The 21,518-nt window shown below is 45.6% G+C and overlaps 1 protein-coding gene across 1 annotated transcript in view; it reads left to right on the forward strand.

Moving 5' to 3' along the window:
• Positions 1–614: 614 nt before the first annotated feature.
• LOC111158144 (membrane associated ring-CH-type finger 10) overlaps positions 615–21,518 on the forward strand; it is a 76,496-nt gene continuing 55,592 nt past the window's right edge. Inside the window, exons 1-2 of the mRNA XM_022520030.1 lie at positions 615–704; positions 9,850–9,969. Of these exons, the coding sequence (XP_022375738.1) occupies positions 615–704; positions 9,850–9,969 (210 nt within the window). The remainder of the gene's footprint in view (positions 705–9,849; positions 9,970–21,518) is intronic.

The raw sequence follows: 21,518 nt of genomic DNA on the forward strand, positions 1-21,518 counted from the left end.
AGTGTGAACATTCCCCTCCAACAATTCTGAAGGAAGGGTAGGTTCATGAGAAAACCTCACGGAGTTCGAAGTGGCTGGGGTGCAGTGAGGTTCAATGTCAGTCCTCCGCCCACCTGACTGTAAGCAACACCAAGGCAGGGGCACGTTCGTATCCTACCTAGCACACAGCATAGTGTCTCAGTTGGAATAGGAGCACGACTGTTGAATAAGTGAATTTAAGTGACCAGGTGTTCATAACTTTACTCATTGCTAATTTCGCTAGGTTCTTGGGTTTTCTTTTCTTTTTTATTTGTCAAGTCGTAGAACTGCTTCTGAATCAGGTGTCTGTCAACCTAACCCCCTATGAATAACCAGGACGAGATCACTGAAGCCAGCTGATGAATGTGGCCGTGTTATTTATGCCCAGAACAGGAGGGCTGTAAGGGCATCCACACCAACACAAGGAGTCCCTGCTGGCTGAAAGGAGCATCTGTGCCTTTCAAACAATGGAAATTAGATTAATAAAAGAAAAAAAAGCAATTATACTAAGATAAATCCAAATCTGGCACAGCAACGAAGGAGTATGTCACAGCACGTGTATTTATCTCTTATACGCAGGTTGGGGATTAAGAATCATGTTGCATGAAGCAAAGGACAGGCAGAAGTTTGTGAGTAATGTCCAGTATCTGCGGGACATGCAGCATAAGGTGGATTCCGAATATCAGGTAACTGCAAGAAACTAAAATTATCCTCCACCTCCGTTAGAGTTCTGTGTGAGAATTCAGGATACAGTCAGAGTGCATGATAAACAGTCATCACTTCCCAAAATCCCAAACCCATCACTTCCTAGATGTGTGACCATGGAAAGTCACTTTACCTCTCTGTGTTTCCACATCTTTAAAACGAGGTTAATAAAAGTACCCACTTTGGGGTGCCTGGGTGGCTCAGGTTAAGCATTTGACTCCTAATTTCAGCTCGGGTCATCTCAGGTGATGATGGCACATCACAACCAAGTGAGATCAAGCCCTTGTGAGATCAAGCCCTGCTTTGGGCTCTGTGCTGTGAAGTCTGCCTAGGATTCTCTCTCTCCCTCTGCCCCTCCCACCCTCTCTATAAAAAAATTAACAAAAAATAATAATAGTACCCACTTCATAACAGTGTCATGAAAACAAAATAGCACTTGAAAAGTACTTAGCACAGAGCTTGACACACAAAGCTTGTCAACGAATGACATGAAGGCTTAAATGTGATAAACCAGATATCCAGGAAAAAACCATTAAAGAGTTAATGGGGTTGACCTACCATTTATAAAATAATACGCCTTTCCACTGTCATCCCACCAGAAGAAAGGTAGTTAACACATTCTCCAATAACCTAACTATTCGTCACCCTAGTTACAGTGTTTACATGCAAAAACAAAACAGTCAGGGAGCCCGAGGAGTCATGATGTAATTACCCAGAGCTGGCATAGGACAAACTTGCCAGACTGGGCGTGAGATTCTGGGAGCGGTGAGAAAGTGTCGCTCAGCCTGTTGGCCAGAGGTCAGCCCTCGCCAATCAAGGAGGCTTGTCCTCAGCTTCAGCTGAGGATTGAAAAATGCACCTTCCCTAAGGAAAACACAGAAATGTCGCTATTGAATTTTTCTCCTTAGCAACTTCAAGTATAACCAAATCTCCTGGGTCACCAAGGAAACCAGACCGAGCTCAGTAACCTGATTTCACCTGTACAATGCAGCTTAGCTGTGGGGTTGGAAGCAGAGTCAGCAATTTCCTCCCACAACTTGCCAACCCACGTACAAGACTGTAAAAGTGAGGGAATTTCTGTAAAATGAATAAGAACATAAATAGCTGAACTGGTCACACTGGGAATCCATCTGCTTTTCACCTAGATGCATGCCTCTGCCACCTGACCCTCATTTGGAAATGCTTGTTTGAAATTGTCTGCAGAACAAACATGTAAAAAAATCAATCTTATTATTTGATGGTCCCTGCTGAAGAAAATCACACAACTGTGTGGGCCTGAAGTCACTGGGGCTTTATTTGTCTAATTTGATAGGCCATTCATAGGCCATTCATGTCCTTATTAATAAGGATACTTTCAACACTGCCCTTAAAAATAACAATACTTATCAAGTGCCTACAACGTCCTAAACGAAGTCCCTTCTCTCCCAGAGTTCTTATTCTGGAATTGAGAAACAAACAAAACACACAAGTAAATAAATATGTGAATAGTTTTGATTAATGCTAAATATAAGGAGGCAAACAGAGGTAACCGGCTGGGGGGTGATGCTCCCTTACACAGGCAGGGAAGCCTCTTTGGGGGAGTAACATTTGGTTGTAGAGATAAAAGATGGGAAAGAGCTGGCCGGAGCATCCTGAGCAGATGGAAAGCAAGTGCAAAGGCCCTGAGGCAGGAACTAACTTGGAGCTCCGGAAGAAACAAAAGAAGGCCAGAGTGGCTGAACCACATTGATCAAGGGAGAATGTGGCATGTAAACAAGGTAGGAGAAGTAAATGGGGCCAGATCATGTTGAATCTCTCAGGACAAAATTTGATGTTTGGAGTTTATTCTCAGGGAGAATTATTGGGATGATTTTAAGCAGGGAAGCGGCATGATCTGATTTACAGTGTTTAAAGATAGCTCTTGTTAGGGAAGCAGCAGAAAAACTTGGTAAGGAGCTCTGATAGAAACCTGGGGGAGAAATGATGGTGGCTCGAACCCAGGAGTAGGAGTGGAGGTGGTGAGAAGTGGCTCAACCCAGGGAACAGGAGCAGAACTGCCATCATGCCCATATACGGAGAGGTGGAGTGAGGGAGATAATGGAGCAAAGGTTGACTCACATCAACATGCTTACTGGTCCATCAGCTCCCTCTGTCATCAACAGTTTTCAACCTTCCTACCTTTTTCAGACCTGCAATCTCCACACTTTCAACAAAGAACTTCTCTTCCTGTTTTATACACACAGGAAACAAAGCAAAGGACCCAAGTCCATCAGGTAGGAAGCCTCGCCACTCCTCCCTTCCATTCCAGGCTATACACCCCCCCCAGCCCTCAAGTCCCCAGGGGGAAGTGACACTCTCTGGGCCAGCACCTGGCCTGGCCTGAGCTCTTGGCCCACACCCCACTATGTCCAGTTCTTCTCCATCCAGGAACTAGTTGTCTGTATCTTTGACATTTCCTTCCTTCTAATTGGCTCAGCCTACTAACATGCCCAAGTCCCTCCTATACTGAGAACAAAAGAACAAAGCTACAGGACACACGGTCCTTCTCTAGCCACAGACTTGGCACTGTCCCCAAGATGTCCCCAACCTGCTACATTTCTATCTCCACTCTCCCCATTCACTCCTAACCCGCTGCAACCTGGCTGCCCCTCCCCTCCCCTCTCCTGAAGTTGTTCTAAGATCAGTAGCCAAATTCAAGGGACATCTTTTTAGTCTTTGTTTTCTGAAGCTTTATCTACATTTGACATTATCACTCCTTCCTTCCCAAACCATTACTCCTTTGGCTTTCTGACAGCATATTCTGCTGATTTTCCTTCTGTTTCTCTCACATTCCTCTCCCTGCCCCACAAATGTTTATTCTCCTGGTTTCCAACAGCCTAGCTTTCTTCCAACTCACAGGGTCTCCGTGACCCATCTCTTCCCTCCCATGTTTTTAACTATCACTCATAGACTAATGACCTATAACCCTGAGTCTCCCCCAAAGTGTTGTCACCACATGCACACCTGCCTGTTGGGACATTTCCATCTGGAGGTCACACAGGCATCTCTGCATGTCCACCTCCTGCCATCCTCCTCTGTATTTAAGCCTTCCCCAACTCCTTTCTCTCCCTCACCACCAAACCCACCTGTTACCAAGTCCTGCCACTGTTACCTATCAACTCATGAACTTGTGCCTTCCTTTTCATCCCATCACCGCCACCCTGGTTCCCATCTCCACAGTTTCTCTCCAAGATCATTACCATGTCCTTATTATCGGTCTCTTTGCCTCCAAACTTGGCATCCTTTAGACTGCTTTTTTGAAAGGCAGGTCCAAGACCCAAGAACCCCTTCTTTACTCTCTTGACAAGGGTGGTAAAGACTGCAATTTGAATTTAGAACTAAATGGAACCTCTGTACTCCCACCACACCCTTCTTTTAAAGCCCTCTTTATTGAGGTATAATTCACATATCATAAAATTCACCTGTTTTAAGTGTATAATTTAATGACTTGCAGTAAATTTACCAAATCTGCAGCCATCACCACCATCCAGCTTTACAACATTTCCATCACTCCAATACCAAAGTGCCTTTTCATACCTCCTTCACGTTGCTTATGAAATTGTACTGAAATTGTCTTCCGGGTGACTTCCCCTCAATCTGGACCACAGCTTCCTAAAGGCAGGGATGGAGTCTTATTCTTGTGTTGAACTGAACGCCCTGCCATTGATGTGAGCCAGCATTACCTAACTTGACCACCAATTCTGTTTATCAGTCTTAGATTCAGCTGACTTGTAACTATTTCTCAAGGTCAAGTCCACCCTCATTGAGCATTTTCAAAACCACTCACCACAAAGTCTGCAAAAAATAAATACGGTTGTCTTTAATATGTTCTGAGTATTGTTGAATTAAATATATAGCAACCCACAGAAATGACTTTGAGAGGAGCAGTGGTGAGCTATTTGTATGATTTAGTCTCCCTTGTCTTGTTCCAGAAAGGATTTAAAGTAGGGGTTTAAGAATCAATCGCATGACCTTAATAACCCCTCAATAACTTGGTCCATGTATGACCTGAATATATGTAGATAATTTACTAAGATAGACTTTGCAACGGGTCGATATTGAAACGCTGGCTCTTCAATGAGTTTGGCCCAAGGAATCCCAGCTTTCACTCCCAGGGTAGCAAACTGCTTGGACATTAGGGACTCCCCATTTCAGGGTGTACAAATATTGTAAGACCTAACAGCCAGATAGGACTCCTAAATCATACACATTTGCTACAGATTCCTTCCTGTGCTTCACTCGCCTTTAATGAACCGACTCAAATTGAAGCCCTCGCAAACCTCCTGTGTACACTATGCCTGCAACGTCCTAAAATATGCCAAGGGTTGGTGTGCACTGGATTAGCAGTGCCTTTATAGGTATGTGTGCCGGCACCAGGAGAGATGGCTTAAACCCACCCTGAGTTATTTTGATGCTGCTGCTTTCAGTGGTTGGGTGGGACCCTTTTGAAAAAACAAGAGGAAATAAACATCTATTTGGCATATTACATGCTATTTCAGAATCTGGTAGCTAGTACATAATTACATGCCATCTCAGGATTTGGCTCTGTTTCTTCAAGGGTGTTCATGCTGCATGGATTTTTTTTCCTTCCTTCCTTTTGGTCAAACGTGTTTATGTAACTTGAGGCAGAATTTAGCCATTAATGTCTACTGAAAGCTGGAGAGAAAGATTACACTTGGCATTTGAGAATGATATTCCGTGATCTATCAAATGTGTTCGGATGGGTTTCATTTCCTGTCATTTATTTATCCTGATCTTTCAAGGACTGAGCAAACAACTTAACGTGACGCTATAAACTTGTTCAAGGACATGAGAGGTGACAATGCCAGGTGGCAGGGGCTTGGGGACCGTCCATTCAGGGGGTTGAGGGAGTAAATTCAGCTTCCCCTTCCATGGGAGCCAAGGGGAGGAGTCTCTGTTCTGCTCACCTCTGAGGCATGTGCTTCTGTCCTCTCCACAGACAGAACAGGAAAAGAAACTCATTTGAGGGAAATAGAGTGTCAGATTGTTTTTATACCTCTGATTCCTTAACCTCTTAAAACTAATGAGCTTGAATAATGCCACCAATGATAATTAAACCCCCCAATTCCGGGTTATGCATGTTAGATCAAAAGAACAACAGAAAAGTACCAACCGAAGCAGCGGCAAGTCCCACTTCTCAAAATGTTTGGATGCTCAGAGCAATGATAACCTTGGTGGAGGCCACCGCGCTCGAGAGGTGCAGATGTGTCATGGTCTCGGGGTTTTTCGGACTGGAACCCTGAGCCTGGGAAAGTGATCCTAAGGCCCAGTGGCTTCTTAAGGCCCAGGAGCCCAGATGAGGACTTGAAGGCAGGACTGGTAATCAAATAAGCTCATGACACTGAGCACACACACCACCACCCCCAGAGTCAGAGAGCTGCAACACTGAAGAAAAAGCGCCTTACAAGGTACCCTGACTGACTGAGGGCAGGATCGCCTCAGTTGTCCGGCCGGGGGACTTCGGGCCTAGGAAACAGTCCTCTGCCTCCAGGGCACAAAAACAAGGAGGAAGCTCAGGCCCCGACAGAAGGAGTCTTTCTTCTTCCCTGACCAGGATCAGAGTCACGTGATTTGGCAAAGGCTGGCTTTGGAAACAGAAGTAAACCAGGCAGTGGGATCAGAAACAACAATTAATGCCTAATGATGATAATGACGGTGATGATGGTAATGCTGGCGGTGATGAGCGCCTCTCACTGAACACTCGCGGAGCCACTCTGCCAAGCGTCCTGCCAACAGGGCCCCAGGCTCCCCGGCAATCTGGCGGCACCAGGCATCTCCCTCTTACAGATGAGGGAAGCAAGAATCAATGGCGTTAGTCAGCCTGTCCAAGGTCACGTTGCAAGAAAGTGGCAGAGCTGGGGTTCGTCGTGTTTACCCGTATTGAGTTACAGTGAGTCACGGAACCCACGTCATCTCCCACAGGCATATATGCACACTCTGTGTTCTGCCCCCACAGTGGGAGCCTGTGCTCTGGAGGCAGCCTGCCTGCGCTCTGTGGTCAGAGGGAGGGGCTGGGGGGTGGGGGGAGGCAGAGTCGGAGGAGGAGTGAAAGAGGAACCCCCCCACCCCCGCGCCAGCTCAAGGAGGAAATAAGGAGTTACCTGAAGCCTTCAATTTTAAGACTACCCTCAGCCAGTTCCGTCACATGAACAGAAACTTATTTATAGCAATCTAGCTCCAGACATGTGGAATTGAAAGGGGAGTATTTTTAAAGTTCCAGGGGAAGGGGAGTCCCTGATGATCACGAGTTACACATCAGTTCCTCCTCCCCATCCTATGGATTTCACACTCTGCCCTGTCACGCCAGGATCCCCAATGTGGAAACGTCAGCATCAAAAATGGCAAAATACAAAACAAAACAAAAAACCCAAACAAAAAAACACACAACAAAAACAACAACAAAACAACAATCATTCACGTTTACAAATAACAAGAAAACTAGCCCCTGGGGGACGAGGGGCAGTTATGGCTCGGGTCCTGCTATTTCTAGGACTGGAATTCTGGACTTGCCTCTGTCCCTGTGTTCCTTCACCTGGGCAAAGGTATCACTTCAAGAGGACCGATGTTTGATTTACACAGAAAGATTGCTTGACTATATCAAGATAAAAATTACCCACCCTCACACCGGTTTGTTCTTGGGCTCCTCTGAGAGGAGGAGGCATAAGGAACCAGAGGGGAAAAAAATTTTTTTTGACACTGCAAACCATTCTAATCCTCCTCCCCTTTTGGTGAAGAAATATTTAAGTTGCATGCATTCTTGGAGAGAATTTTCAAAAAACACTCAACCCACAAGAATTCTGTTCATCCCACAAAATCTGCCTTGGTCCTGCGTGCATTTGCTAACACTGTCCTCCACTTTGAGCCTATCAGCATTTGCTGCTTGGGCCTGTAATCCCAGTCGGTTAGGATAACACAGACATCTGCCGCTCCAGGAAACAACACTCCCAGCCAGGGCTCCTCCCAAACAGGCTCCAATCTGAAGTTACTGGAAAGGGAATGGTAAAGAGGCCCATCTTCACTTAAACGTCATTAAACTCTCTGGCTAACTCTCTCCAGTTTTACTTTGGTGTACTTTCTTACTTGGTGTTTAACTTATCATAGTTGCTGTCCAGTACTTTTAGGGGTTTTCTTGCTCAAATTATTTATCAAAACAGATACTGCCAGGGCACCTGGGTGGCTCAGTGGGTTGAGAGTCCGACTCTTGATTTTGGCACAGGTCGTGACCTCAGGGTCTTGGGATCGAGTCCTGTGTCAGCTCCATGCTCAGCAGGGAGTCTGCTTGAGATTCTCTCTCCTTCTGCACCCCCCTCAAATAATTAATTTAGAAAAAAACATTGCCCAGGATTTATAAAAATGGCTATCTAGATAGCATAGTTTCTGAAAATTGGATTAACAGTGAGGGGGAAAAGGCGGGGGGGGGGGCAACCATTTCAGATTGCTCTCCCTTTCCAAATAAGGCAGGCTGGAACCGTCCCTTTCTACAGGATTCCACTTGCTGGAGATACCATCTGGCCGCTGTGTATGAGCCCTGAGGCCAGGGCTTCACCAGCAACTCGGTTGTGAAGCAGAGTCACGGGCTCGCTGTTCCCAATTCCAGGCAGTAAATGTTTTGTTAATATCAGGTCATTTCTATTTTTAACCACGTAGCATAATATTAGGCTTTCCCAGAGGCGTGAAATTCTGGCAAGTCCTTCCACATCAAGGAAGAAGATGCATTTTCTAACAAAGGGGAAACATGCAGGAGGAATCTTTCCTTTCTCAACCCAGCCAGGAAGGGGAGATGTCAGGCCCTGTGTAGTAACAGTATTGTTGGTCTTTACATTGCCCTTCTGTACCATGACAGCAGATAATTTGGTTCTAGCGGCGCAAAGGTGAATTCGGGCACTGAATCTATAGAAATGCTCCAAGAAGTTTTACTATTTTAAACTATTTAAAATATCGATTGAAACCCCCATAGCACCTGATATCCTTGGGGTTTTTTTCTGTCCTGATCCTGGAGAAGAAATATATTGGTACTACATTTTCTCTTAATTTTGTTTTATTTTTTTTTTTAAAGATGGACAATTTTTTTTGTTGGTTACTTTATTTTTATTTTTTTATTGTTTTGCATTTGGGAATTGATATTTCCCTCTGAAACAATAATGCAATTCAGTGAACATTAAATGCTAGATGCTGGGGTATTCAAAAGATAAGAGGTGGTCCTTACCCTGAGGGTTCTCATTGATCAGCAGGAGACACAGGCTCAAAACAACTAAATACAACAGTTTAAAAAAAAATTGCACAATTCAAGCTGTGTCTGTATAAAGGAGCAATTACTTTGGCCTGGGGAAGAGGAGCAAAGGAAGGCCAGAGATGCCACGTGAGCTGGTTCTGAATAGATCTGCAGGGTTTGCGAGCCTGTGAACATCCCATGAAGGGCATTCCAAGTGAAAGGAAGCTCACGTGCTAAAGCTCTCATGTAGGAATAGTCTTACCCTGGAACCAGGTGTGATCCAAGAGGTCAGAGTCAAGCAGCGACAGAATGAGGGGACTCAGAAGAGCAAGGCAGAAGGGAAGCTGATACTGTGTATCCGGTACTTTCTGCCTTAAGAAGGCAATTGTTGGGGAAATACTTGTCAAAACGCCTCTTGGCATGTTGATTTTAATTTATTAAAACAGTGACTTATTATTTTTTTTAATAAATGCCTGGTTTTTGTTTATACTTTTTTTTTTAAGATTTTATTTATTTACTTGACAGAGATCACAAGTAGGCAGAGAGGCAGGCAGAGACAGAGAGAGGGGGAAACAGGCTCCCCGCTGAGCAGAGAGCCCCATGTGGGGCTCGATCCCAGGACCCTGGGATCATGACCTGAGCCAAAGGCAGAGGCTTTAATCCACTGAGCCCCGCCAGGCGCCCCACTGACCTGGTATTTTGGGCAAAGGGAAGACAGAATGATGCCCGGCTGAGTGTCTTCACACTTGGTAAAGGTGTTGTTGAGCCCTTAGAGATGGACGTTATGTATGTCATGCTCCTCATGATAGGAACTAAGCAAAAAGTTATAAAGCTTGTCGAAGACCTAAGCCAAGGAAACGTTTTTTATTCTGCAGGCTTGTCTGAGACGACAGGAATATAGAAGAGACCCAAATGAGAAGAAAAGAGATCAATTTGGGGGGCCAGAGACAAATTTGGAGAGATCCCGGTTTTCAAGTGGGTCATCTTCCAAACAGGTACTTAGAACTCTGGGAGATCTCCTCCTCCTGCTTCTGTTGCTGCTGTGTGTGGGTGTGTGTGTGTGTATGTGTGTGTGTGCGCGCGCACGCCACTTGGGAAAAAGCCAACTCAAAAAAGAGGTGTTGGAGAGTCCTAAAGGTCAGGATGGGGAGACACAGGGGCAAGAGCTCCCATCCTGGGTACCATCCAGGAGGCTCCTTTGTGGTGCAGCTGTCCCCCTTCACTCCAGTTGGGTCTTGATCTTCTTTCCTGATGGGTCTGATGGAGATCATCTCTGAGGTGCCATCCAAGTCAGAAATGCAACTCAAGCCTCAAGAGCTGAGGCTAAGATGAGTAAGTCCATCAGAGAAAGACAATTATCATATGGTCTCACTCATGTGTGGAATATAAGGAATAGCGCAGAGGATCATAGGGACAGGGAGAGAAAATGGAATGGGAAAAATCAGACAGGGAGAAAAACCATGAGAGACTCTGGACTCTGGAAAACAATCTGAGGGCTGCAGAAAAGGGAGGTGGGTAGAGGGATGGGGTAACTGGGTGATGGACATCACATAATGTGATGGACACTGGGCGTTATATGTAACTAATGAATCATTGAACTTTACATCAAAAACTAATGATGTATTATATGTCGGCTAATTGAATTTAAATTTTAAAAAATGGGAAAAAAAAAAGAGTTGAGGCACTGGGCCTTCTAAAGCACATCACCACCTCCCTATCTCTACACCTGCATCAATGTCTATCTGCTCTGTCCATATAACCATGGCCAGACATACGATGGATACAGATATAAAGATATACGTGTGTATGGGCTTCTAGTCTAATTCACTGCATTGTTTAATCTTGTTTTTAAATAGAGTAAAATGTAGTAATAACTGCACCCCGTAATAAATAGGAATTGTTCAAGTATTTTTGTCTGGATGATAATAAAAATAATAAGATCAGGGACGCCTGGGTGGCTCAGTTGGTTAAGCAGCTGCCTTCGGCTCAGGTCATGATCCCAGCGTCCTGGGATCGAGTCCCACATTGGGCTCCTTGCTCATCAGGGAGCCTGCTTCTCCCTCTGCCTCTGCCTGCCATTCTATCTGCCTGCGCTCGCTCTCTCTCCCTCTCTCTCTCTGACAGATAAATAAATAAAATCTAAAAAAAAAAATCTAAAAAAAAAATAAGATCAGTATCATTGTGATATGATGATGATAATAGTTGCAGTTACCATTATCTAAGTGCTTACAGTGTTCCAGCACCGTGCCAAACATTTTATAAATATTAGCTTATTTCTCATAAATCTCTATGTATTTACCTTATTTAATGATGAGAACCTGAGCCTTAGAAGAGATAAGAAACTTGACCCAAGACTTTACAGCCAGTGTGTGGTGGAGTCAGGGGTCCTTTGCAGTCAGTCTAACCCAGGGAGGGTGCTCTGAACCACTGAACTATATGATCATATTTCATGTTTAAGATCTTATCTGAGTACAAATTTTACTTATCCTATGTAAGGATATCCTATGAAGCTGCATTCAACACTGTTTGTTGGCATGGTGAATTGATTTAAGATGAGTAATATGCCTTTTATGAATTCTTATTTAATATTTTATGCCTACGATATACTCTAGAGGATGGACTCTCTTCGGCAGCAACGTGGATAGATCTATCCCAGAGATAGATCCTAGATACCTAGTATCAATCAAGTTCTCATTGGAATTTCTCCTTTAATCTGGGATGCTCGCACTGTGGTTATTTAATGCTCAGAGGATACCTTAAAAACATCGATGATTGATGTTTATGGATGTAGATGTATCCCTGGGTGAGATCTATACTCCCTATTAAGAAACATGAAATCACACGATAAAATATTCCACCTAGAGTCTGAAGGGGAAAGAGACTCTTACAATATTGGCACCATCGAGAAGAACATATCACCTCGGTCGTTCCCTGTTAGTCAAAGACAAAATAGAACGCCTGCTGCTGATTAAACTTAGGGAATGAGATTAATCCAAAAATTAAATCTAGTTTGGCTAGAACAGCACATTTTTAGCATTAAGATAAATTCTCACATTTTCTTCACATAGAACAAAACTCAAGGACAGATCAAAAAATGTGACGTGAGTTGAACAGTAACACGGAGCACTCTTCCTAGACTGGCAAACAAATGGGCAGCTGGGTTCTTGTATTTTCATGCAAAGACTGACATGCATGGCCATGGCCACTTTGCATGGTGATGCTTGCACATTCGGGATATTCTAGGACTGGAAGTTTCATGCTCCTCTCCATAAACTTTGTTTGAAGGACAGGCTGTTGACAGATTTCTGTAGTTTTCTTCTCTACGCTATAGAAATTATTCATTCTTTAAATCATAATTGCAAAACACTCAGACCATATCTAAAAAAGTATATGGTTGTAAAAGTAATGATGAAATAAGGACAAAAATTGTGGTCAGATGCACAAAACTGGCCATTTCCAAAGTATAAGAACAGGATTTTTCATGTTTGTACTGTCTCTGTACCTCAGTCTGCCAGAGAAACCAAAACAACATGACTTACATAATCTCAATTTTTTTTCCAGGTAATGATATCCCAAGGGTTTGGGCCTCGATTATACAAGTGCCTTCAAGGTCACATCTTCTCTATCAAGAAGAGTGACAAAACCAGAATTTTCCACAGTGCAGTTCACCTCTGCTTTGCTCTCTGTATTACTGATATTTCTTTGGGGGATACTGTAGAATTTGCCTCTGGATACAAAGCACAGGAAGGGCAGGGGGAGTGAAAAGGTCACTGAATGCGTCACTCATCAGCCATATGACTTGTGCGCTCATAATGTTGATTTCTGCCCCCCTCCCCACCACCCCAGCCTGCTTAGTCTTTCAACTTCTGCTTGATATGAATGAAGCTAGAGCTCTCTCATGAGATAAACCAGATAGGGAACTCTTCAGCCCCCAGGATCATGGGTCAAGTGGGAGCATTCCCCTCTCAGGTTTGGACCCCTGCCCAAAAGTCTCTGAAAATCTGGTTGTTAGTAAACCTTCACGATCTGGGCCTGCCCTGCTATATTTCGAATCCTGAGGGAATAAGGAACTTATCACACCTCTTTTTAGAGGCTCCTCAGCGCCTGAAGTCAGTCTCCTAGAGGAAGCAGCAAGAATGCTGGTACCTGCCCAAGGAGAGCGCAGGCCAGACCAGTCCCGATTTGCAGAGCTCAGTGGGTTGAACGCCATGTCGGGCACTGCAGTTGCCGGTCCATCATTGGCAATGGGAAAAGAGCAGCAGGAAGATCCAGTTCCATGCATAGGGGTAAACCTAACCAAAGCCCTCCTCCTCAGGTGAACATCTCCCTAAGTAATTCCCTTCTAGAGAGAGACTCCTGTGGCTGAAAACACCAAGGAAAGTGTTGCCTCTGATTTGTAAAGGAGAGTTCATTCCGATTGAGCGGGTAGTATGGAAGTGGGTTGCTTAATTCTCTCACTGCATGAGGCGCCACTACCAAATTCTGATGCTTGTACTGCAGTTTCTGCCACTTGTTCCTTCCTTGACCCAGTCTCCTTGACCCCGTCTCAGATGATCACAATGCTGATGGACCTGGTATTAGTGAGACATTCACCATCAAGTACGGGATCCAGTATCAAGCCATCATTTCCATACACCTGTCTAGAGGGGGCAGATCCCCAAATGACAGTTAATGCGGCAGCCAATCCATTGTGCACCATGGCTTCCTCGCCACCAGTGGCTTCAACAGCGCCTTAGGCCGAGGATGTGTTACACCTAAATCCAAGACAGAGCAATAACCACCAAGCTCATGCTGCGATGTTCTTTAAAGCGTTACCTCCTAAATACATTTAAGTTAGTGGTGCGGCAAAGTAGAAAGAACGCTTATCATCAAGGGCCATCTCTGTCCCTCATTATAGTGTGAATTCAGACAAACCACTTCTAAGCACTTCAGTTTCCCATCAAGGAGATACTTATTAATGCTTATCTCGTGGGATCGGTGGGAGAACAAGTAAGACTCTTGTGTTCATATTAACATTAGATTACATTATAAATTACCTTGGTGTCCGACTAGCCACAAATGGTGCTCTCATAGGTATCAGTGGCAGAGCAGGTTCTGAGGCTTCTAGAATACCTTCTTTCGCCTCAGCCCTATCCCAGGCCACATTTCTAAACACCAACTCAATTTTAAAAGGCAACTTAATTTTGGACTCTTTTCAAAGTGACATGCAACCATATTAACCATTTAATCAGAATAGAATAAGTAGGGAAATATACAGCACCTCCATCTAGTCAACTAGGAGTTGGATGAGTAGCAGACTAGAAAGCAGTGTCTTAGCACGAGCAGGAAACCGAGTCCCCAGGACAGCTGCTGGCTTACAGGAGCCTGCTGTAACTGACGGGATATTTCACCCTCCCAAACCTTCACAGAGAAGAAATAGGAGCCCTGATTTTCCCATGAAATGGGGATGAAAATGATTAGCCCAGGACTTGGGGCGGAGGGAGCAGCAACCTTCTATGAAGAGGGACATCATAAGCTCTTCTCATCTTCTGTCCTTGCTGGAAGGGATGCTGTTCCAAATGCACAAACCTCAAGGACTCAGCGCCTGTTGTCACCGCATTTACTTCTTCGTCAGCAAAGAAGGTGGAGACCAAGAGTACCGTTTGCCCTGCTGATAGGAACAGGATTACTGTACTTCACCATCAGCAACCAGCAACCAAATAACTAGATTCCAGGTCACAAGGAGCCAACATTACATGGGAAGGCGGCAGTAAACCTGACACCAGCAGCAGCAACTGGCTCATGCCCAGGCCTGGCTCAGTGGGATGTTGACCAGTGAGATCACCTGAATTTCCCAGAAAGCATGGTGAACTTAAGGGTGAAGGCTATTACCCAACATAAACATTTTAATTGTTTTGTTCATGATGATCCACACAAACTTTGGAGGTTGAAACAAAAACAAAAAACAAAAAAACAGCCATAGTGACTTCAAGTAACCCGTAGTGGCTTAAAAAGTCAGAATGTCCATCCATACGTGAGGGCAGCAAAAGTCTAGAACTGCGGTGTCCAATAAAGTGGCCACTAGCCTTGTGTGGCTATTTACCTTTACCTTTAAATTAATTCAAAGAAAATTGTAAATCCAGTTACTTGGTCTCGCTAGCCACATTTCACATGCTCAGTAGCCACATGGGTCCCCCGGCTGCCTTACTGGATCGCACAGATGTAGGACATTTCCACCACTGCGGAACATTCTAAGGGACAGCGCTGCTCCAGACTGTGGTCAAGTTCAAAAAAACAAGACAAGAGGCCCTGGGCCAGGAGCGGGTTTTGCTTCCCAGAAACGGGCCCTGCATAACGCACAATAACAGTGCTTTTGCATACCGCAGCCCCTTGCAAATGTCGGCTCTCCGATGATGGTGCCACTGTCCAAAAAGGCTAGCTCAATTTGCATTATGTGTTTTCTGCGACCTCAGTATATTTGCATGCCTCCTTTCATGACCTATTTGTTCAGCCTATCCTGCCTATGAAAGCTTCAGCTTCTCCACTTTCAAACAACTCTCGGGGAGTTGTTCTCCTATTAATCTGTCAATGTCAACCTACCAACACCCTTACCGGTGTCATGAAAGCAGTCGGGGCTTAGCACAGCGCATAAGCGTTCCATGACTCACACTTATAATTTTCCCTAACTTCTGCTTGTCCATTCTCAGATTCCTTGAGGGTCGGGCCTCCCTTCTCTCTGGCTCCAGGCCCATGTGCGGCTGAGGCAGGTCACACACGCACACATGGGTTCTAACTGCCAAGAGGCCCCACCCTGGGAGGCTGTGAGTCATCGTTAGCACCTGGTGTGGTGTTTGTCATAGCCGCCCTCTTGCCTGTAGCTGGGATTCTGCACCCTCGAGGTGCACCTTAGTAATACTGCAGCTCTGCACACGACATCTCCAGCTCCAGCGTACGTCACGGAGAGGGAATGTTCAGCCCACGGTTTGACAAGTGCAGATCTGTGGGAATTCTCATCTGAGTTTGTGTGCCGTTTTAGCTGTTGATCTGTTCGCCATGGCACGTCCCACAAGCGCCTCACACTCAAGATGCTGACTGCATCATCTGTTTCCTTCAGAATGGTTCCTCTTCCTGAATTTATTTCTGCCCAAGTCACAATTCCAGAAATTATCTTGGATTCCTTCTCCTGCTCCTTCTCACACTTCACAGCAATCAGACACCGAAGCCAAGCCTTCTGGTCTCCTTTCTTGTGAATCTGTCCATCAGCACACCCCACTGCAGGGTCATCTTTTTTGGCCTGGAAATTGTAGGAGTCATTTCCTTGGACCTCTTGCCTTCACCTCACCCCTTCCACCCAGTCTTCCAGATTGCAGTAAGAGTGATCCCTCCAGAAGCAAACTGGATTGTGGCACTCCTCCATTAAAAATTCTTTACTGGGGGGCACCTGGGTGGCTCAGTGGGTTAAGCCTCTGCCTTCGGCTCCGGTCATGATCTCAGAGTCCTAGGATCGAGCCCCACATCGGGCACTCTGCTCAGCGGGAAGCCTGCTTCCCCACCTTCCTCTCTCTCTCTGCCTGCTGCTCTGCCTACTTGTGATCTCTTAAATAAAAAAAAAAAAATCTTTACTGGATCCCCATTGTCTTTGGCATCAAATCCAAACACGTTAGCAAGGTACTCAAGGTCCTTGACAGCCTGACCCTCAACTCTGAGGGCACCTCTTCTGTGAAGTTTCTAAGCTTCTGCTAGGGGTCAGGTGTCTTTGTTGTTGTCCCTCCTCTGCATTCCCGTAACACTCTCTGGGCTTGAGCCCGCCTTGGGATACATCTTCTTGTCTTGCCAAACCCACACCCCCCCAGCTGGAAGCTACCCAGGAGCAGGTGCTGTTTACTGTCCTGTTTCCAGTGCCCCCCACCTAAGAGGAGCTCCATGAATGTGTGACGGCTGACAGTTACAAGAACATTTTTGGAATGTGCACATGTTGTTGAAGTCCTAGTGATAAAGTTGTTAACAGCCAAAACACGAATCCTCATCATGAACAAGAGAAAACAGGAGATGCTGTTACTTGGGAGTGGAGTAGGGAATGGTCCCTGACATGGCCTGAGAGGCAAGGAGTTTAGTAAGGCTGCCAAGGTACAATGGCCAGTTTGGGCTTGAAGATGAGTCAGTTATATTCAAGCACTTGGAAACCTCCACACTGGTGTTGACCAAAGAGGGACCAGCGAAAGAGAGTCTCCTTTCCCAGGCATACTTCTCTGCAAATGGGCATATGGCTTCTTCAGAGCCCTGGCTAAGTTCCTTTTGTCACATATCAGTAAGAACACAAGGGCGTAAGAGAGTCTGGGCTGAGGCTCTCTGTGGACGGAGGAAACTCGGAAGGGCCCCAAGTTGGCCTGGGACTCAGTTGTACTTTATAAGAGAAATCTTGCTATAAAAACATGACTTAATGTTCCACCAGGGGACTCACCGGATTAAACTGGGTACTAATTTTGTGATTCAATCATAGATTAACTGGAATACCTGGCGAGCACGCCCCTCTGTGGGCAAGCCAGGGCGCCGGAGGTCTTCAGCAGCACTGATGGAGCACACAAATGCTAACCTGATATTGGGCAAAGCCAGCAGCGAACGCTTCATTTCTCCTTCATTTCTGTGCTTTGTCTGAGTTCCACTAGGTAACTTAAAAATAGGCCATGGCAGCAAAATGGGGCAACTGTCATTTCACATTGCAGCTGCTTCCAGAACATTGTCCTGCCTTTTTTAACAGATAAGCAAGACAGCCTCAAGTCAGTCCTTCCACTGGGGTGATTCTGCCATGTGGCCGGGTGATACAAATCCCAATTGTTATCCCAGCTCAGTGAAATTGTTGATGCCGAGAATCAATGGCCTCTGACTCAGAGAGTTCCTTGTGTTAATTGGACTCAGCATCTCTGAAATTGCGTGGAAGAAGATCATAATAAAGTAGCTTTTCCCCGCATTTTATGCAATGCTATGTATTTACGTTTACCATATTTTATTAAAATTCCCTCCTTTAAAAAGAATGGCCCTAATTATTTTTTAAACCCCCAAAACTTGTTAAAAACCAATTAAAATTCCAGCTATCAAGATTTTAAAATTTTTCAATTGCAAGATGTTATTTGGGTGCAGACCTGCATTAAACATGATTTATAACATGCAGCATTTCATCCTAAAATTTTCTTTGGTATTGCTTTTATAGTGCTTTATTCATTAAGGAATCATGAACCACTTGCATCCAAGACATGGTGTTAGGTGCCATAGGGACAGGCCACTAAAGAAACCATGCGCCGCCCTTAGGTAGTTCACAGTGCTGGCGAAATAAGATGTCGCATGAACGCCTGCAGTTCAAGACAGTATCTGATGAGTGTAAGAAAAGGCAGAAGAAACCCTGGAGAAGCTTCACAGAGGATGCAGATTTTCCCCTGGATCTTAAGGCACGACAGGATTTGGGGAGCTGGAAGTGGGGGTGGGGAGCTTAGGCAGGTGGAAGGAACAGCCGAAGTCAAAGACATACAGGCACTCTTGGGCAAGGGTGAGCTGTCTGGTCTTCCTGCACCATGGGACATGTACATCAGATCTCTCTTCAGAGCTCCCCTCCCTGGGGGGCACTGGTCGTATCCCTCCTGCACCCCTTCCTTAGGATCAGGGGACAGGAGGATGCCCTTCTCACTCCGAGGTCTGCTCCTAGGCTCTGATGGAAACACAGGTGCACTAAGGCTTGCCATGTTTTATTCCACCATCCCCTCTCCCATCCCCCATCACCCCTATTGTTTCTTGGCCATTCTCATTCAGTGAGGACTCTGGCAGTGGCTGGCTCTCTGCTCACCGGTATCCTGGTCTCCTGCAACAATCCTGGATGACTTTAGCACCCACCCGGATAATCAGGCCACACACACCCTGGCTTCTCAGTTCCAGATGCATCTTAAGTGTCCCCCTCCATGCCACTCTGCCACCACCTCCCCCCGCCAACGGCACATCCTGGACTGCGACATCAACCAAAATCCACGGATCATACCAGACTTCCAGCTCTTCTGCTCATCCCTTTTTACTATGACATCTCTTCCACCTCTTGGGAACCTCTGGTCCATTGGCCCTTTGCTCTCTCGTGGGCCCCCTTACTAACTTTCCCTTCCTAAGCAGCCTAGATTCTGTGCTAATCCTCTTAATAAGGGGCACCCAGGTGGCTCAGTCGGTTAAGCATGCAACTCTTGATCTCAGCTCCGGTCTTGTTCTCATAGTTGTTGAGTCCAAGCCCTACTTTGGGCTCCATGCTGGGCATGGAGCCTACTTTAAAAAAAAAAAAAAAATCTTCTTAATAATTCCCTTGCCTTTTATCTTTTTTCTCATCTCTCTGGCAAAAATCTGGGCCATCTGTGGTCTCTGGGTCTCTATCAAGGCCCCTGGCAACTGCTGGAGAAAAATCACTGAAATGTGAGACGTAGTACCCACTGAAAGGTCACAGCCACCAGCCTCCTGGAACTCCTCAGTGCTGCCCAGTTTCCCTGTTCAACCCTCTCCCACTTCAAACTTTCTTCCCTTTGTGCAGTGTTTAGTCCCTCCTCTCTTCCACCCCACCCCTTAGTGGTCCTCAGACAGAAACTTCTTCAGCTCAATGCTGCCCTGCCCACTCATTCCCTTCCTTGTGCGCCACCCACTGCTCTGTCCCACCCGTTATAAGCCTCTCCACCCCCACTCAAGATCCCCGCTCCTTGCTGTCCTCCAGCCCCTTATCCATCCAGCTCCCTTCCCCTGCCTGCATCTCCAGCTGCCCCAGAGCATCTAATCATGATCCAAGTTCTCCTACCAAAAAAGAAAAAAAAGAACAGTTCTTCCTTGATCCCACATCCCTTCCACTTGTTTCTTCTCCTTTACACACAAACTTCTCAAAGAATTATTTACACTGACTGACTCCATTTCCCCACCTCCCACTCACTCCTCAACCCACTCCAATCTGGCTTCCATGCTCGTCATTCCACCGAAATGGCGCTTTGTCAAATGACTTCCACATCTCTGAACCCAGCAGGTCTTTCAGTCCTTGCCATGCTTGCTCTCTCGGCAGTGTTGACGGCCTCCTTACTCCGTCCCTCTTGAAACACTGTGTCCCTGAGCTCCTACAAAGCCACCTTCTCCTCCAGGGTGCCTCCCTGTCTCCTCCTCCTCCACCCAGGCTGAGTCCCGGGGTTCCTCAAGGCTTGGTGCTCTTCTCTCTCCATACCTTTGGGGGTGGGGGGCGGTATCCTATTTTTGTATCACAGACCTCTGGGACAGTAGGGTGAACTCTCTAGATCTTCTCAGAACATTTTCAGATACATAAAATAATAATATATAGGGTTTCAAAGGAAACCACTTTCATCGAAAGTCATCAAAATATTTTTAGAAATCTGTGATTCAGTAATGTCTGTGAAATGTGAAAATATCTATGATTGCGCTTGGTGACAAAGTCACAAGTACTGCCGATACTATGGTGGTTCATTGCCTGCGTTCAGAAATGAAAGCCATATTTAGATTTCAGTTGAAGGTTAGTCGAAATAAACATGTAATTTTCCCATCCAAGTTCATGCCCCACTCCCAAGAAGTCCTGCTCTATAAATTCTCCATAGGTCACCTTCTCAAAATTAAAACTGCCAAAGTCAAGATGTTAACTGCCAATGACTCCCAGATCTCTATATCCAACCCAGAACTCACTTGTAATCTCCAGGTCTGAATATTCAACTGTTTACTTATTACTTCTACTTGGAAGACTCCACAGAAGCAATACTATAGTCCCCAACCTGGCCCTTCACGCTCGCTTTTGTGCGGCATCATCAGAATGTGGCACTTTCTCTCCTCCTTACCCGCATAATTCAATTCAGTCACCAAGTCTTTGCCATTTTACTTCCCCAATAGCTTTTTAATCTGTGTGTGCTTCTCTTCCATTTCCTACTTAGGTTAGGAGACCTCCTAGCCAAGTCATCTCTTCTGCTCCTCCGCCTAAATCCCTCTTTCCCCACTGCAAGTGGAGTGACAGTGATGAGTGGAACCCTGGCCCACTTCAACCCCCTCTGTGGCTTTCTGTACTTTCAGAATGGAAACCAAAATCCATCATGGAGCCAACAAGGCCCTGTCGGATCTGGCCTGCTGTACTACTCCATCCACACTGGCTTTGGGTCCTCCTATGTGCCAGGCCACCTCCTGCTAAGGAGTCTTTGTACATGCTGTTCCCTCTTCTAATAACACACACCCTGCCTTCCCACTATGCCTCCAAAATGTCAGCCCAGGTCTCTTCCTCAGAGAGGTTTTTCCAAACTGCCCCTCCCCCAACTAGATTAGGGCCCTTCTGCCCTATCTTCTGAGGCTGTTCATATGCTTTCCCCCCCCTTTTTTTTTAATTTAGGACATGTAATTTTACATTTAATGATTATTTGATTAAATGATCTACCTTCCTACCTAGACTGTAAGCTCTGTAAGAACCAAGTCTTTGTTTTACTCATCACTCCCATATCCCAATGTATGTGGCTATATTGCCTTTTCCACAAAGAGTCACTGGTTAGTATGAATTTATGTTCCTCCTAAAGCA

This window comes from Enhydra lutris, unplaced genomic scaffold, assembly GCF_002288905.1.
Source record: "Enhydra lutris kenyoni isolate GAN:26980312 unplaced genomic scaffold, ASM228890v2 scaffoldscaffold57, whole genome shotgun sequence".
In the NCBI taxonomy this organism is placed as follows: Eukaryota; Metazoa; Chordata; class Mammalia; order Carnivora; family Mustelidae; genus Enhydra; species Enhydra lutris.